The 17,734-nt window shown below is 53.5% G+C and overlaps 1 protein-coding gene across 1 annotated transcript; it reads right to left on the reverse strand.

The window, feature by feature from the left end:
- Positions 1-1,228: 1,228 nt before the first annotated feature.
- On the reverse strand, positions 1,229-9,508 carry LOC131580635 (solute carrier family 2, facilitated glucose transporter member 9-like). The gene is made up of 13 exons (XM_058842050.1): positions 9,325-9,508; positions 8,990-9,276; positions 7,957-8,055; positions 7,341-7,501; positions 7,130-7,254; positions 6,728-6,873; positions 6,515-6,647; positions 5,989-6,176; positions 5,752-5,862; positions 4,493-4,594; positions 3,860-3,935; positions 2,238-2,365; positions 1,229-2,022 (listed from the first exon to the last, which is right to left on the reverse strand). Exons 1-13 carry the CDS (start codon positions 9,506-9,508, stop codon positions 1,783-1,785), a joined length of 1,980 nt encoding a protein of 659 aa, XP_058698033.1. The 3' UTR covers positions 1,229-1,782.
- Positions 9,509-17,734: the final 8,226 nt, after the last annotated feature.

The raw sequence follows: 17,734 nt of genomic DNA on the forward strand, positions 1-17,734 counted from the left end.
AGGTCTGCCCCATCTCACTGGCCACTTAGAGCAGTCCTTGGCCATAAGGGAACATTCCAACTCATTGGCTGTGCTAGAACCTCAGGAATGGGGGCTGGTCCCAGGGGGGCCATTGCCTCCCACATGGAGGGCAGGGGGCATCCTCCAAGCTGCCCCACATGCTGGGTGGGAGAGATAGATAAATACCAGAATAAATAAATACAAGTGGCAAAGAGGCCTGAAATGATGCTGTCGTTTGCTGGGAATGAGAGACACAAGTGTAATTTAGGTTTTGATATTATCAAAGTCTCGCTGCTCTAAAACAGCAGGGCACTCAGTGCCTCATTAATAAAGGATAAACTTGGAGTCTATTTACAATGCACTTTTTGGGGTTATTTACACTCCATTATACATATGTAATGCTGCACATATTTACCGCTCTGTTCTGCTGCCGAGAGCAGCCGAGTCGGGAGGGAGGCGGAGTGGGAAGCGGCTGATGCTGCGGAGCTGTGACCCTGCTTTGACTGATGTCCTTTAAACAGCTCAAGATGCAGGAGAGCCCCAAGCTGGTGGCTGAGGAGGGAAGAGATAGGACCAGGCGCTGGGGACCCAGTATGGCCTGGTCCCTGTCCCCATAGGTGCAGCACCTCCACACACCCAGAGGCGCCCTGAGGCTTTGCCAAGGGATGCAGGAAGGGTGGGCTCCTCACTAAGAGACCTCAAACACCAAACACCAACCTGTGAACCTGTCATGGAGAGGGAAACTGGAAAAAAAAAGGAGGCTAAATTATTTGCAACAAAACAATGTTTGTGTTGGCATGAGAGTGTTTTGGCCACACAGCCCTCCCCACCACCTGGGCTTATCTCTCACCGGAACAAAATGTTGTAGTTTTCCTGCAAAAACAGCTCCTGGAGGATCTGGGAACCCCATGGTCTACCACGGTATCTGTGGGAGCTGCTCTGGAGGGGTCCTGGGACACAGGACAGCCTCTCCCTCCAACACAGCCCCCAGGATTCACAGCAGAGACATGGGAGAGGTCGTGCTTGGAGAGCACCTTGGGGTCACAGCAATTCATGGGGTGCAGTAAGGGGATGAGGGTATAACCTGGATCCCTCTGTCCTCCAGAGAGTTTGGGAGTGTGCAGTATTCCCATAGGAACATTCTGTGGGGCCAGCACATGAGGCTTCCAGCAGTCTGTGGAGGGGCACAGTGGCTGGACAGTCACCCCCAGCTCAGAGCTGCCCTGTGTCCCTTCTGCAGCAGCCTCCAGCTTTACACAACCAGCTTGGGGTGAGAGGCAAGAGCCTGGGAGCCATCCTGACCACCCTTCCTAGAAAATGTGGGGTGACTTTGACCTTTCCAGCCAGTCACTGTGGGGAGGAGGACAAACCCCTCTTCCCATTCTGCCCATCCCTGGTACTGGAGAAATACCTGCCCCTTCCAGCACACACCTGCTTGCTGCCATTCCAGGCTAAACTTACCAAACAATGGCTCTGGTGGCAATGCTCTTTATTAACAGCTCATGCCAGAAGCTCTTGCCAAGGCCCCGCATCCAGGAACAATGAGAACCCTTGCCTCAGGATGGTTCCCTTGTCTCTGTGGGGGCATCTCTTCCAGCATGGGGGTCATGCCCAGCAGTCAGTGCAACCTTTGTGCATCAATGGGGCTCATCCTGGGCACAGATTGTGCCGTGGAAAGATGTCCTGGGAGACTCAGCGATGACCGGGTTGGAACAAATTGGCCCCCACATCCTTCCCCAGCCCCGAGCCTCCACCATCCCCATTGCCCCCAGCCCACTCAGATCAGGGCAGGCTGGAGCCCGAGCCCTCCAGGGAGCTGCTCTCCAAAGTCCCATAGCCATCGAGCTTCATCATCCCAATGAGATGGGCTGGGACAGAGAGGACAGAGCGGCGCGTGGCAAAGATGTGGCTGATCTCCATGAAGGTTTTGTTCTTGGTCTCAGGGATGACAAGGTAGACGTACAGGGCCACCATCAGGCAGACACCACAGAAAACCAGGTAGCAAAAGGCACCGGCTGACATCTGGGGACAAGAGCAGGATGAGGCAGAGAGCCAGGCACTCCCAAACTGGGCATGGCATGAGGCAATGTCCCCTCCCATCACCCTGCCCTGGGCTGGCTCTGTCCAGCACTAAGCAGAGCCACGAGCATAGAAACCCCTGACTTGGCACCCCACCCTGGGAGAGCAGCAGGGTTGTGTCCATCCCCTCCCTCTCCCAGGCCCCTCTGAACTGATACCTGCAAGAAGGGGAAGATGAAGCCGATGGTGAAGTTGCAGAGCCAGTTGAGAGAGCCCCCCACAATGTAGGCAGCCGGGCGGTGTGACTGCATGAAGAGCTCAGCTGTCATCAGGAAGGGGACACCGGCTGCAGAGGGAGGGGACAGATCAAGGGTATGGGGGACAGGCTGGGTCAAGTACCCCTGGGGTCAACACTTTCTGCCCAGGTCAGTCCTGTGGCCAAAGGGCTGGAGGCCCGCAAGACTCATGGTTCAAACCGGTGGTGCTGGGAGAGCTGGAGGAGACAGGGAGTGTGGGGGAACAGTGTCCTACCCTTGGTGTCCTTTGGGATATGTCTTGGGGTGGGTGATGTTCCCCTGACATACCACACTGGCACATTGCTGGGTGCTCAGGCCAGCTCCTCAAATTGCATGACTGGAAAGTTCCAGACTGAGTCAAAATAAAGGTGGAATATTTCGCGTGGATCCTCGTCTTCCAAAAATCTTTCTAAATGCTGATATATTAAATCTCAGAGATCACAGGCATAGAGAAATATCTTCCTGGAACCCTCCATAATGCCCTTTCGAGACTCCCTTGATCAAAACAGTTTAGAAAAATTCCTTTTATCAATCATCTTCTGTTGCCACTGTGGCTGATTCGGGGAGGAAAGAAGCAAACACTTTTCTGAGCATCAGAATCTCCCACAGGACACAGAAATGCCATTCTCCAACCTGCTTTTCCCATGTATGGTGAAAAAACCCAGAATGTAAGGAAGTGGTTTCCCAAGCCAACTTGTAAGTGGTCTGAAAACTGGACACAGGCTGTGGCTATTTCTTCTAGAAGGACTCAGCATCTCCAGCCAAGTGTCACTGAGCCAAAAGTCCTGAGTCCCAGGGCTGTCCCTGTGTTGGGGGGCAGGATCTGAGGTCCAGAGTACATTCCAAGACACAGAAATCTGGCCAGGGATTGTATTTGATATGGTGACATGGCTGGGGTCCCAATTGCCTGAAACAGGACTGGCTGGACCTCTTTATAAATGCAAGGAAAAGATGAATCAAAAACCAAGTGTAAGAAGTGAGGGAGGAGTGGAGCCCCTGACGGACTCTTACTCACAGCTCGCCCAGAACAGAGATATATATTTTTTTGTTTTAAAACTCCTATTCATCATTGTTTGTGAACAATGAGCCATTAAAATCCTAATTAAAGATGTAATTACAGTGAATAAAGTCTGGGCTGAGGATGAATTATAGATCTGTTAAGAGCTCTGCTAATACATCAACTGGGTAAACCAGTCCAGGTTTCACTCCTGGCTGTTGGAGCCTGCACTCGATTAGGGGCAGGATGATTCTCATCAGTTGCACTGCGATAGGAGTGGTGACACCTCCACAGAGGTCTGGGGAAGGCTGCCAGGGCCTCCTGGAGGAATGGCCAAGGAGGAAGAGGTAGAGTGTGCCCTGGGGATATGTGGGGCTGGAGGTGTTTGTGGTGGGGTTTCACTTGGAGGTACAGCATCATAAACCAGGGCCTGACCACGGGGACAGGGCCAAGGCTCAGGTCCTGTCACCTGCCTGCAAACCCCGCTGGTCTCCTGGAGCCCCCATTCCCACCCCGTTGCTCCCCATTGCCCCAGCCCCAGACCCACCTGGTCCCATGCAGAAGCCAGCGATGATGCCGACCACGCAGGCAACGCTGATGTAGCGCATCCAGGGCAGGGCGGCCTGAGAGGGGACATTGGGCTGGGGATGCTGCTGGGGGCTGCTCCTGAGCTTCACACCCCACATCCCTGGGACACGGCTTTGTGCCTGCCCTTGGCTTGGTGGTGGCTCTTGAGGACAGTGGCCACAAAGGACACATTGGCGAGATGCAGACAAGCAATGGTTTGGGGTGAAGCAGGTGAGGGTCAACCTCAGCCAAGCTCAGCAGCTCATGATGGAGCAGTATCCCCAGAGCCATGGGAGCATCCTCTGGAAACAGGCAGCAGGAGAAGGATCCTCCACCTGCCCTGGCATTTCAAAGCTGCCTCCCTGGGAACAACTGTTTCTGAAAAAAAGCTAACAGGAGCAGCAGGATTTTTCTCATATGGATTTGTGTTTTCTTTTTCTTGTTGTTCTTGGTGCTAAATTTGCCTTCTCTTTAACTTTGAAGGGAAAACATGACTTGGAAGAGCCAGCTCACCTCTCATTTCCATGCACGCTCCTTCCCCCAGGATTCTACCCATCCCTCCACCACCGAGCCCCAGATAATGGCCCAGGGGGTGGCAGTGGGCAGGGCCTACCTGCAGCAGCAGGGAGATGGTGATGCCAGCCGAGCAGACGCCCATGGCACAGAAGCCGGTGATGATGAGGGGCCGCCGGCCCACCCTCTCGATGGTGAAGCACTGCCAGGAGGGAGCAGAGACTGACTGGACGTTGGGGAGCTCCAAGGTGGATGGGACCACCCCTGAACTCCAGATCCAGCTGAAGGTGGGGAGATGCTCCCGGTGGCATCTGGGGACTGGGGACAACTGCAGCTCAGAGTTCCAGGGTTGGGGCTGAGGCATGGGAAGTGCCAGGTGTGAGCATGCATGGGGCAGGAGATGGGTCCCACAGAGCAGGGTTGGGGCTGGCTAGGGTGATCTGGAAGCCACATTGGCATCAGTGCCAGGAGGAGGTGCTGGGGCATGGGGTGTTTGAGGGGCATTGGGCACAGCAGGGCGCAGGCAGGCAGTGCAGCAGCAGTGGGAGCAGGCAGGGTATTGACAGCAGAACAAATGCCTGTAATTTTATAACCAATCTTGGCATGTCCATCGGGGGCCATTTGTGGGGCTGCTCCCAAGCAATCTGGCTCTATGCTGGGCCACTGCTGGGGGGCTGGGACACCCCCACAGACTGGGGAAGAGAGAAGGGGGTACCCTTCAGAGAGGTAGGGGACCCCACTCTGCTCTAGATTGGGCTATGGGAGAGGGGAGCAGCCCCCCACTCATTCCCTGTTTTCGGGAAGCAGCCACCCCCATCCATCTCTGTAATTGTCAGGGAGCAGATTTAGTGCCGGGTGGCTTGGGCTGGCCCTGGGTGACACTTGCAGATGGGACAAGGGCCATAAATCTGCCTGGCCCAGTGCTAACTCTCCAGCTAAATGAGGGCTGGCTGGGGTGGAGCAGGGCTGCTAGCCTGGGGCCAGGCCAGTGCTTGGCTGGGGGCAGGGGAAATGGGGACATGTGGTTCTGCTAACAGAGGGACAATAAAAGTGGGAGCTGGAAGGAACTTCTAGTCCCCTCCATCATCTCCAGCCTGCTCTTTGCCTGCCATCTCTACCCAACCTTCCTGCTACCCTAAAATTATCCCACCACTCCTAGATGTGACTCCTAAATTGAGCCTGTCTCATACCATCTCCCATCCCCATTTCCTCACCAATTCATTTGCCCACCAGAAAAGGGGTTGTGCTGTGGCATGTATAAGATTTGGGGGTCCACTCTGTCCCCTCTGATGGTGCTGGGAGCTGGCAGGAGGGCTCTGGCATGGAGGGGCTGTGTCCATCTGTCTGTCCCTCACTCACCCCGATCAGCCCAGCAACGACCTCGATGGCGCCGGTGCCCATGGTGGTGTAGGGGATCTGGGACACGGGGATCCCGGCATTCTCGAAGATGGTGTTGGTGTAAAACCAGATCTGCCGAGGAGGGGACACAGCATGAGCTGTGGGATGGAGCCACGGGGCACAAGATGAAATGAGCTGCTGGGTCTTAGCTCAGCATCTGCAGAGCCGTGTCCGGGGCGAGGGCCATGCGGGGCTTACGGCATCAATCCCCGAGAGCTGCATGCCAGCGTTCACCACCACCACCGAGAGCGTCTGCCAGCGCACGGAGCGGTCCCGCAGCAGCTGCCAGACCGACGCCATCTCCATGGAGGAGAGCGACCGCTGCTCCTCCTTCATCTCCTTGATCACATCCTGTACATCAGGGGTCCCCAGGAACTGGTGCAGTGCTGTGGGGAGAGTGGGGCCATGGACATGTGTTTCCAGCGCAGGGTGGATGCTCAGGTATGGCACAGGGTAGGGGCTGGCCCAGCCTCCCCAGCAGCCTCCCTGCTGGGGCTCAGCATCCACAGGAAATGGAGAAAAGCCTCACAGCACAGTGCTGGGCACCATGGAAATGCTGTGGCACAGCCAGGTGGGACAGAAGGGCTGAAGCATCAGGACTGCAGTGGGCTGTCAGGTATGGGTAGGGATGAATGTCATGAGGATGCACCTTGGTCTTGGAAGACCTTGGAGAAGCACCCAGCCCCTTATCCTGGAGCCAGTCTCCTCCAGGATAACCCCTCACCTTTGGTGGCCCCACAGACGTCGTTTCTCTCTATCAGCAGGTACCGAGGGCTCTCCGGGAAGCAGTGCAGCAGCAGAAGCTGGAGGGAGGCAGGAACAACAACCACTGACAGGAAAAGGGGCCAGAATCTGTCCTGAGAGGAATTGAAATGGAATGTGTCATGGGGAGGGCAGAGCAGCATCCAGCATGTGTGGGCTGGGGTATTGTGCTCACCTTGCCCAGCAGCTCTGGGAGGCCCAGGACCTGGGCAGAGAAAACCCCCAGGCAGATGAAGATGCTGGGCATGAGGCCCAGGAACCCCCGCAGGTTCTTGGGAGCGATTTCTCCCAGGTAGAGGGGCACCACACTAAGACAGATACCTGGGAGGCACAGGAGGGACTGGGATGGCAGAGGCAGTAGGGAGAAGGGTACCTAGCCAGACCCTTGGTCCATCTCCACCCATGCCCAGCATCATCCACAGCGGGGACCCCATGGCCTTGGAGGTGGCCCTGGCTGTACCAGAGAACCCCTCCAGAGAGCCTGTGGGGAATACAAAGCCTTCTCCATCCCTCTAGGAATGGCTGTAGGGGAGTGAGCCATGAGGAAGAGGCTGAGCACAGCCCAGGAAGCACCCACCTGAGTGGATCCCGGTGATGGAGCGGCCAATGATCACCATCTCAGGGGATCCCAGCTCCCGGCTGAAGCCCATGAAGCCCCCGGCCAGGAGGACGAGGAGAGCACTGCGGCTCAGAGCACCATTCCTGGCAGGCACAAGCAGCAGGGCAGTTCCTCCAGTCCCATCCCACCTCCAAACCACCCTGGCCCATGGTACTACACCCTTCCTTACCTGCCGTACTGCTCCACCAGCACCCCCACCAGCAAGGAGCCCACCAGCCCACCCAGGGCGAAGATGGAGACAGTCAGGGCATAGAGGAGGGTCAGGGGCCCGGGGGCCAGCCCGTGTCCGTACCGCTGGGACCATGTGGCATTGTAGAAAGCTTTTATGTGCTGCATGGCAGAGACACACACAGGCACCAGATGTGTTGGCAGAAAGGGTAAGACAAGGGAAGACAGGATCTATAGGGATGATATCATGGGTTTAACAGCATTAAAGGAGATGCAGGGCAGAACATGCTTGGGGATGACTGGGATGTGCTGGTCTGGTTGCTCAGCAAGTCTCAGCACCTGAGAGGCCTAAGGATGACTTAGAGACCACAGACAGTGCTCAGGCTGGAGCAGGGAGGTTGTGGCCAGCTTTCCAAGCACTGCTTTCCCAGGGGGACCAGTTTGGTGTACATGAACGTGGACTCTGATGTCCCTCCCATGCCACTCCTCTCTGGGTGACTGCTCAAGGAAAATGCCAGTGTTCTGATGTGGGGCTGCTGGACAGCTGTCCCTCCACCCTCCAAGGGAGGGATGCATAACCATTTTCTCTGCTCCCAGAGAGGCTGCCCTTCCCTTACCTCTGCCGGCGAGTTCACCACAGCAAGGTTGTAGCCATAGAGCATGGAGGAGCCAAAGGACACCAGGAGGGTGACAGACAGCAGGGGGAAGGTGAGACGCTGGGAAAAAGAAGGAGGATCAGCACAGCCCTGGCCAGCAGAGTCAGGAGCCAAGGTGTCGTGACATGCCTCTTTTCCAGCAGGGATGACCCTGGCCCAGAGCAAAAACCTCAATGTGATGGAATCCTGTGTTGAGCACTGCTTCATGCCAGTGCCCAGCACTCAGCCCAGCTGACCCAGCTTCCTCGTGGCTGGTCTTGTGGCTGTGGTGTGAGGTTTTTTACCATGGCAGTGACTCTGCCTGGGTAACCCGGCACCCCTGTGCCCAGCTGGGAGGGGCAGCAGATGGAAAGGGGATATCCATCCCCATACCTTAATGGAGCAGCTGAATGGTGCTGCCGTGCGTGGCCCAACACCACTGAAAGGTCCCCGTGGAAAGTCCCAGCCCACCCCAAAATGCCACATCGACCCACCTCCTAAACCCTCACCCTCTCCAGGACCTTTGTGTCCCCCTCCAGCTGCTGGGGGTCCTCACTGCGGGGAGCCGGTGGCTGCGGGGGAACAGCCACCCTGCAGCTCTGACCCAGCCCACCCCAGGATCGGGGTGTTCAGGAGCATTCAGAGCACCCCCAGCTGCAGGGACAGCCCTGGGTGCTGCATCCCGGAGCAATGAATGTCCCCGGAGCGACGGGGCTTGCAGGGTGCGGGCATGGGATGATCCTGCGCCCCCCAGAGCAGCTCCGCTCCCCAGCACCCCCAGCCCGACCCTCCTCGCAGCACCCCCCGCACGGTAGCCGGATTCGTAGCACCCAGCAGCTCCCGGCTCATGCACAGCAAATCCCCCCTAATCCCATCAGGAATCCCAAGCCGGGAAAAAGGGGAGGGGGAGGCCAGGCCGAGGGGTGTCGGGTCAGGGGCTAGAGAGGGACAGGGACACCGTAAGGCAGGAGGGAAGCGGGGATGGGGCACCCCTCCCGGCCCGCAGGGAGCTCACCCCAGTGATGTCCCCGCCGGGCCGTGGGGTCCCGCTCCCGGGCGGCGGCGCGAGGCTGCAGGCGGAGAGAGGGGAGGGAGGAGGAGGAGGAGAGGGCGAGGAAGGCAGCCCCGGTCCGGTGTCCCGGCTGGTCTCTCCCATTTTTAGATCGAAGAAGGAGGGGGTGAGGGAAGGCAGGCAGGGCAGGGCAGCCCGGGCTCTCCGGGGCTCATTGGAGGCGCCTGAGCGGCCGGAGGAGGAGTCCGGGAGCCTCTCCCCTCGCCGGGGGCAGGGGCAGCACCTCCGCCCTGCTCAGCCCGCGAAAGGGTCACGGCCCAGCCTGGGGGCAGCGGAACCATCGACGTGATGCTCTGTCACCGCTGAGAGCTCTCGCATGTCCCCTCTATACGGGAGTGACCCCGGGAACCGTAAGTGGGGCAACATCACCGCGCCATCCCCGAGGCCAAGGGGCGGCCACACATCACCCAACACCCCGAACACCTCCGGCCTCTCTCCCGCCGTGGGGTAGATGTGCCCCATCCCCTGCGCTCGGGAAGAGGCTGCTAGCCCACAGCAGTGGCTCGAGGCAGCTGCCTTCCCCGGACACGGAGGGACACAGCCCCCAGCCCCAGAGAGGAGAGAATCGGCTCACGGCAGCTCAGAGGAATCCAATTTTGCTGCGGCCAGGAGCTGCCTCCCCTGCTGCTAATGAAGTGCCTTTAATTAGCAGCCTAATAACAAGCTCTTAATTTGCCGAACAGCCAGTTGAAAGGATGGGGACCCCACTAAGCCACGGCTGGCAACAGCTCCGAGGGCTTAAAAGGGACAGGTCCCGACAGGCTGGCCCCGCTCAGGACGCGGAGCCAGGAAAGGGGAGCAGAGCTGGGAGAGCCTCATGGGCACCCCAGACCGGCCGTGCCAGCCCCAACTGGGCTGTCTGGGGTGTGGGAGAGTCCAGGCACCGCATTCTCCCACGGAGGATGTTCCAGCTCTGGTCTCCTCCCTGCGCATGAGCCTCCAGGTCTTCCTGAAAGCATCAGGCCCTCTCCCCCAGCCACCAGTCCTTGCCAGCCTGCCAGTGTTCTGTTTTCCCAGGGCTGGCCCCTGCTCAAGGGTTCCCTGTGTCTTGCCCAGGCTCAGTTCCTCCACATCTGGATCAGGGCATCACCTTTACCTTTGTGGGGGTGTGTTGGGTGGCTGCAGAGACCTTGGTGACAGGGCCACAGTGGAGGAGACCTGCAGGAGCCACAGTCCTTCTGGGGATGGTCCTGGTTCATTCCCAGAGCAGCAGGATGAAGTTCCATTTCATTGGACTTCACCAGGGGTGAGATGACTCAGCAAGAGAACATGCAGCCTGTGGGTCCCAGCCATGCCCAAAGCACCTGCAGTGCTCCAGGACAGCCCTAAACATGCCCAGGACTCACCCCAAGCCCTTGCTAAGACAGGGCCAAGCAGCAAACCCGGGATAGGATGATGGTCATTCAGGTACATGGCTCATCTCAGGGAGCAGCGTGTGGAGGGTTAAATGTGTCCAGTGGTCTCTGGAAAGAGCACTGGAAGTAGGAAACAGCAGCAGCCATCCCTCCCCCACCCTGGTACTCTCCCAACAAGTACCAAAAAACCCTCCTGGAACTTCCCAGCTCCCCTGCACTGAAGCCCATACCTGTCCCTGAGCCCTGTGCTCATCCCTGCAGCCACAGCCCCTCCTCCTGCCACACAGCCTGATGCTGGGGACCAAGCAGGGACTTCCTCAGGACACAGCTCCAAGCCAGGGGATGGCTGCTACCTTGATTTAGGGAGTAAATATGGGTTATGGTCACTGGTTCCCAGCAGTGGCTGGGATGTTGGGAGCAGAGGCTTAGCAGCAGATGTGAGAAACTCGTGGTGGCACAAGAAGGGGGAGGAGGAAAGCCTGGAGTGCCAATTAAGGATCACCAGGGGGCTGGGTTAATTGGAGACACTCCTGTGACCTGACCCGGTGATAGTGGCACACAACAGACAAGGGCTGGTGAGAAACAGCCACCGCTCTGAGCTGCAAGGGAGCTTGTCTCCATATTTTACAGGCATTCCTCCCCTGTCTCCATACAAGGTATCCCTGGCTAAAATATTCCCCGTGGCCAGGTAAGTGGCTGTGAGCCCATAAACCATCCTGATCCCCACCCATCGTCACTCCCCGAGCTCCTGTCCCACTCTTGCCTCGCTGCTGCCCCAGACTCCAGACACAGCTCTGGGGCTGTCCCGGTCCCAGCACTCCACCATGGGATGCTCATGCATCTCCTTTCCTCAAGGCATCTGACACAGTGCCTGAGGCACAGAGAAACCCATGAGAACCGGGAGAGGCAGAGCAGCAGCTGGAGCTGGTCCCAGCACACATCCTGCACAGAGTGATTTGCGCTTTTGCTGAGGCTAGGAGGATGGAGAAGCAGTTGGGGCACCTGAGGGCTTCCCCTGAGCTGACAGCTCCCCACTGGAAGGTCTGTCCCCCTTTTCAAGATGAGACAGAAATCCCTTAGAAAGGATGTGGTCCCAGTGCTGGTTCTCGGGGTTTGCCCAGCACCATCTAGTCCAAACTAGATAAATTCCACAAGGGAGAAATAAGCAGCTCATGCAAAGGCAAAAAGATGCATTGCTTGGCAGCCACTGACCCCTTTCCCTGTGCTGGAGGAGAGGGGACTCTGCAGCATGAGCAGGGCAGGCAGAGCTGCTCCCAGACATCACCACCGCTCCCACAGTCAGGGCAGTTTGCTGGGGCTGCCCTTTCGGAGTTGACACTGCAGAAACTGAGATGGTCTGGCAGCCTCCCTGCCTTACTGCCTCTTGGAGGAGAAGCCTTCCTTGACCCACCTTTGTAAATGCCAGCAGGGTGCTTGGGGCATGGGACAGGGAGTTGTGGGTACATCAGCTGTGTGATGCTAACCAGGGGCTTGAGTTTCTTCAAACCACAGAAGGCAGTCAGTGTTGTCCCCAGTGAAAGCACTGCTCAGGCTGCTGCCTCTATGCACTGGAAAGCCCATCTGACTGTTCTCCATCTGCAGGCAGGCTATTTACCTGTACAGGTGAGACCTTTCCAGCCCAGGTTTCCCTGGTCATATTCCTTATCCAACTCCAGCTGATCAGCCCCACAGCTCAGCAACCTCTCTGCTGGTTTGGAGATTTCTAGCTGCTTCTACCAGCCAGGTGCATGTCAGCAAATAATTTTGGAGAGAAAGCTCAGGATCAGAAGGTAACATGGATGTGAAACAAAGAGTATCTCCCGTGGGGATATAGTGATTGTGTATCTGAGCTCTTTCAGGGTAAAGCAAAGTGGCTGGTACAGACATGCATTGCTGGGCTTGGATGAGCTGCCAAAGGGTTCAGGCTGAGACCTGATGGCTGCAGCCCACTGCATGGGAGAATGCGAGCAGCAGCTTAGTTTTCCTCTCTTACCTTCTTCTCCAGCAGCACTTCGTGGGACACATGGACAGTGCATATGCACTGGCTGAAAAACAACTTCAGGAGTGGCATCTTACTGCCAAAAAACATTGAATAATTCCCACATCCTGGGCACTGACATGTGCCATTGCACAGGAAGCTGTGCCACACGCTGCCTTGGAACTGCTGGAGCCAGGTACAGCCCTTGATCCCAGGACAGACAGACAGCTCACACACAGAAATCCAAGGCAGCATTACAGCATGTCTGTCTGCTCAGAGCCTTTTGTTTCCTTGGCCACGCTGCCTCCTCTCCTGAGAGCTCATCATCCTCCTCAAACTACCAATTGCTAAACTCAAACAGTTATTGTAAGAATTGCATTCTTTCTAGCCTAGCTAATCTAAACTGGCCAATTCACCCTTTCCAAAAAATGCCTTACTATACTCTTGAAAAGATGTATATAAGACAACAATAAAAAACCACCAAACAAGAGAAGATTTCATTTTAAAGCTGTAGGTTGATCAAATGCTGTTAATTTGAAGCTATGGCAAACATTACTTTCCTCCTTCATTTGAAGTGGAAATAAGGCACACATTTTTAAACAGAAAGGGTAATTAACCACTGAATCTATTTAAGATAAGCTGTTCATTCTTTTCCAGTGGAAATTTACAATTGAGATTGCTTTTCTTTCTCAAAGACTCTCTTTAGTACTTGTGTTTTTGGATTCCAGTCCAGATTTACTGTGAGAAGTTTTCCAGCCCATGCCCTGCAGGACAGAACTGTCCTAGTCCTAGAAATCTGGAATAAAGACTCTGATTCTCATGTTTAAACATCAGGGAGAAGAAGGGGAAGGACTATCTAAGGAACATCTGGAAATAAGCCACAAGGAGAACCTGTTTCTCATGGGAGTGGGCAGTGTGTGTGCTATTTGGATACACACAGACACCTGGGACTGTGGAAGGGGTCTCATTTGTGTGTGCTGCCACTCCCAGATTGTTAAAATCAAGCTGCATTCTGTGTTACAGACCACTCCAAAACAATGTATGTAGCCTGTCGCCACAACTCCTCTTCCAAATCTATTATTGGATGGAAGGAAATAGCTGAGAGGGAACAGAAAAGGTTAAAGTGGTGTAAATATATATATTTTACATATTATATATGAATATGTATGCAAAATATATATTATATATGCAAGCACACACATGCATACGTATAAACACCAAAGCTTTGCCAAATAAAGAAAGGGGCTGCTGGGAACCCTGTCACAAGGAGAGATGGAGATTGGAACTGACAAAAATCCTGCTCCCAGCACTTCAGAAAAGCAAGAGCCTTCACAATCTCCAGTCCCCCGCTGGCTCCCAAGAATGGAGCCAGCAGGGAAAGAGATGTCGGGAGTGCAGGGGTTTGTTTGTTTTCTGACCACCCCTGGAGTCAGGATCTTAAAACTGCAGTGGCCTTTGTTTTAAAAGGGGCTGTTAAGTAAAATGGAAAGATCCAAGACTGCTATCCAAGGAGCACTTTTAAGAGGAAGGTATTCTGAGGGCAAGGGTGCTTGCGTTCTGTTTCGGGTGAGCAGTAAGCATGGCAGCATCCCCAGCCATGGAACTGTGTGGCAGTGCTGTGATATGTCAATTACTCACTCATTATTGAACAGCAGGATTCTGATTAGCTTATAAAACAAATTTGTGCTTCTCCTACCGGGATCTTGCAACAGTACCCAGAAAAACACAAAGTCTTTATAGGTTTCCCCCCACACTTTTTAAATGGGCAGGATGGCTCCAACTCTTCTCTATTAGTCACATCCACTCTGGTTTACAGGGCAGACTCATCTGCCCCAGCCAGAGGTCATTAACTATGAATGGAGAGAGTGTTAATTAAAAAGTATGCTGTGGTTTTAGGAATAAGTGTTTTTTTCCTGACTGCCAGGGCATTTTTTTATGCTGCAATCGTCCATGAGCAGCACCTCTGAGGGGGAACTGGCTACTGCAGATTCTGTGTGTCCTGTGAAGCTGCCTCCACCTCAGGCTCAGGGCAAAACCGTCCACCTTTCGTCCCCAGCACTTCCAGGTGTTCACACTGCAGATGTTGTGTACAGTACATGTGTAGCAAAGTGTGACTCACACACATGGGGCTTGAGGAAGATACAGGATTGGTATTCTGACAGTGTCTTCCCCCCCCAAAGGAAAACAGGAGAGATTCACAGCTTAATCTTTGTATTTAAGTTATTTTCTGAACAGTTAAAAAAAAAAACAAAACAAACCACACTGTTACCATGATCCTAGCTCAAGTGAACATTAGTACATTAACTACACATCACCGTAACATAATCACAAAATTCAAAGCACTCATTACTTAAGAATCCAGATAACAAATATAGCAGAGTAACAAACAGAAAACTCTGGAGAAACCATGTTCTTTCTCACCTCTCCCACTTCCACAGCCAACCCAGCCTGAGCAGGCTGGAGTGATGCAGCACAGGCTGGCCTGGCAGGCATGCAGCTCTCCTAAACGCAGTGATGGCAAATGACGGGAAGAAATGGGACAATACACTTTGCTGAGGTCCACACTATTTTTCTGCCATGCTAAAACCGGGGCTAGGCTAAGCCCTGCAGTGCCTCGCATGATAAAGACAAAGTAGCCAAAGCAAAGTTTTACACTCAAAAGCAGCTCCAGATTTTCACAATGAATTGCCCAAAAGTTTTCATAGGTAGCTCCTTGTAAAAGCCACTGCAAACAGCCCACTGGCCTGCCTCCTGCATGTGGAGCTTTGCTCAGATGTAAACCACTGCTCCAGTGCCAGGAGGTTAAACACTTTACCTGTGAAGGCAAAAAACTGTTCATCATGCAGGTACAAGCACAGCTGCTCTGTGATGAAGACTTGTATTTCATGCTGATTTTCTGGCCACAGCTGCACTTGGCTCCTGCTTGAGCAGAAATCAAGGTATTCAATAGAAATCTTAGGGTGATAGGCTATTGAAAAAAGAGATTTATTTAGGAGTTGTCTATAGTATCTAAAGGGCTTGCTGCACATCCATGTACATCAGAATCCCCCTGATTTTGAGAGTTATCATCTTAACATCCCTAAGGATCAATGAGTGTTGCCAACTCCAATGGGTTATCTGCTGGACAAGGTATGTGGAAGCCCAGCGATCTTTGGGAACAAGCACAAAATCACGGGAAGAGTTTTCTGACCAGTCAAAGATAATCTACTCTGGCAGTGTGCCAAAGCCCCCCCTGGGGATTTGCTTTGGGGATTTTCCCCAGTAGTTTGGCTACACTTCATCTTCAAAAAAAATGGGGCAAGGGGGGAATAGAGGGGAAACCAAATGCTCAGTCTCAGCAGGCAGCCATTCCTCTCAACCCACTATTGGGATTTTGGAGAAGAAACACACCCAAGGGACCTGCTGCTCCCATCTCTGAATTAAAAACGGGGGCAGAAAGACTGTAACCCTCTCATGCCAATCAACCCAGTAGGTATTTTCCAGGAGGACAGTAAATTTTCATCTGGAGACCTTTGAGGACAGCTGGGTCACTTGCTGTTTCCCCCCTCCTTCAGTGAAGCTGCTGCTTATCACTTCGGGGGAAACAGCAGGGCAAAGCTCAGCATGTCAAATGCATCATGCATGCCACTTGGAGACCCTGGAAAAGCTCATTCTTCTCTTGGCAAGTGTAGTTTAGACCATCCCTTTCTCCTTATGTCTCCACTGCATCCTAAAAGGGGAATCACCTGACAAGTTCAACAGTTGGAGGCCTTACGTGATCACCTCCTGATGACTTCTGATTATGGAAAACCTCCATTTTTCCCAGCCAACTGCACAAGCTAAAAGATCCATTTTCAGCACTGTCTCCACTTCTGCAGAGATCCATCTCCAACCCCACATACCCCTGGTTTTTAACCACTTGGGGCACCCCCTCCTTTTCCTCCCACAGTTAAGAGCCAGCCTGCAGTAGGAAGGGTGGACATTCCTTCTTGTTCCCTTCTCTAGCAAAGGAGTGCTGCTAGTATCTGTGATTTATTAAATGCAAATATTGCCCTTTCTCAGTGAATTAAGGAATAATAAGCCACAAAAGGCAGATCTAAAATCATGTTAAAGGAAGCTAACAAAGTTAGACAAGAGCCCAACCTAGAGAGGTGCTTCCCATTGGAGCCAGGATGCCAAAAAATCCAGAACCAAGCCTGGAGCTCTGCTCAGACTGAGGAAGGGACATGTGGAAGGGACAGAAACACATACATGGGAGTGGAGAAATGTGCATGATGCTCTCCAGCTTTTTCAGTGTTCAAAAAAAATTAAGAAAAAGAAAAAAGGATCCTTTGGAGCAGGAGGTGGGTAGGTAGAGCATGGTGGTCCGAGTCAGCTTCCAGTTTAGAAACAAGTGTAAAGCATTTCAATGTTTCTGATGATCACAGACTTCTCAACTTGTCACCTGAATCCTTCTGTTCCAACAGTGGATGTGTCTGTCCTTGAATGTTAACAGGGAGCAGAGGGAGCTGCTCCAGATGAGACATCTGTAGAAGTTATCTCACTGCAAACTCCTTCATGCCATTTTCTACTTGCATATTTGAAAGCAGGCTGTGTTCCTCTGAGGACGAGAAATACTTGCAGCAAAACTGTGCCCTATTGCAAAGGAGTCACAAGCAGGAGATGGTGTGGCCACAACAGACTGTCCCACACCTCCAGTACTTTCCATCCCATAATCCAAGGTGGAAGGCTAGCATGAGCTTCCTACTTGTGGGAGAAGTGACGATCTCTAAGCAGCAGAGGTATTTCATTTCAAAGCAATGTGCAACACTTAAAGCCCACAGACACTTCCAGCCCTTTTTTATCTCCTTTCAGCAGGCATATTCTAGTTATTTTCATTATAAACTCTGCAATTATTCCAATCTGGTTGAGGGATTATCCATCCTGTTCATGCTGAAACTTCTCTCTCACATGCACTCTTGCACTCACACACACATGCACACATATCCTAAGGAAAGGGAAGGGAGTTTGAAAAAGCCACTTTCTTCTGACATTGGGAGATCTACTTACCAGATTTTTCCTCCCTGGGTGCACAATAAACGCCACCAAATGTCAGGCTGTGGCAGTTCCAAGTTCAAGTTACATCAGTTAACTTCAGTTTCCTTCTTAGCTATCAGAAAATTTGTACAACTTGGGGAGTGGGGTAGGAATCCTCACCCTTCTGTAGTCCTGTTTGAAGTACCTACACACAGTCCCTTCCTGAGGGTGACACACCTTTCTTACCACGTGCCAAAAATGGATTCCAGCAGTTGCTTGCTAAATGTACCTTAAAAGAGCTCTATACAGCAGAGTACAAAGTATGGTACCACTTGAAGACCCAAGAGAACAGCAGCATAG

This window comes from Poecile atricapillus, chromosome 6 (assembly GCF_030490865.1).
Source record: "Poecile atricapillus isolate bPoeAtr1 chromosome 6, bPoeAtr1.hap1, whole genome shotgun sequence".
Classification (NCBI taxonomy): Eukaryota; Metazoa; Chordata; class Aves; order Passeriformes; family Paridae; genus Poecile; species Poecile atricapillus.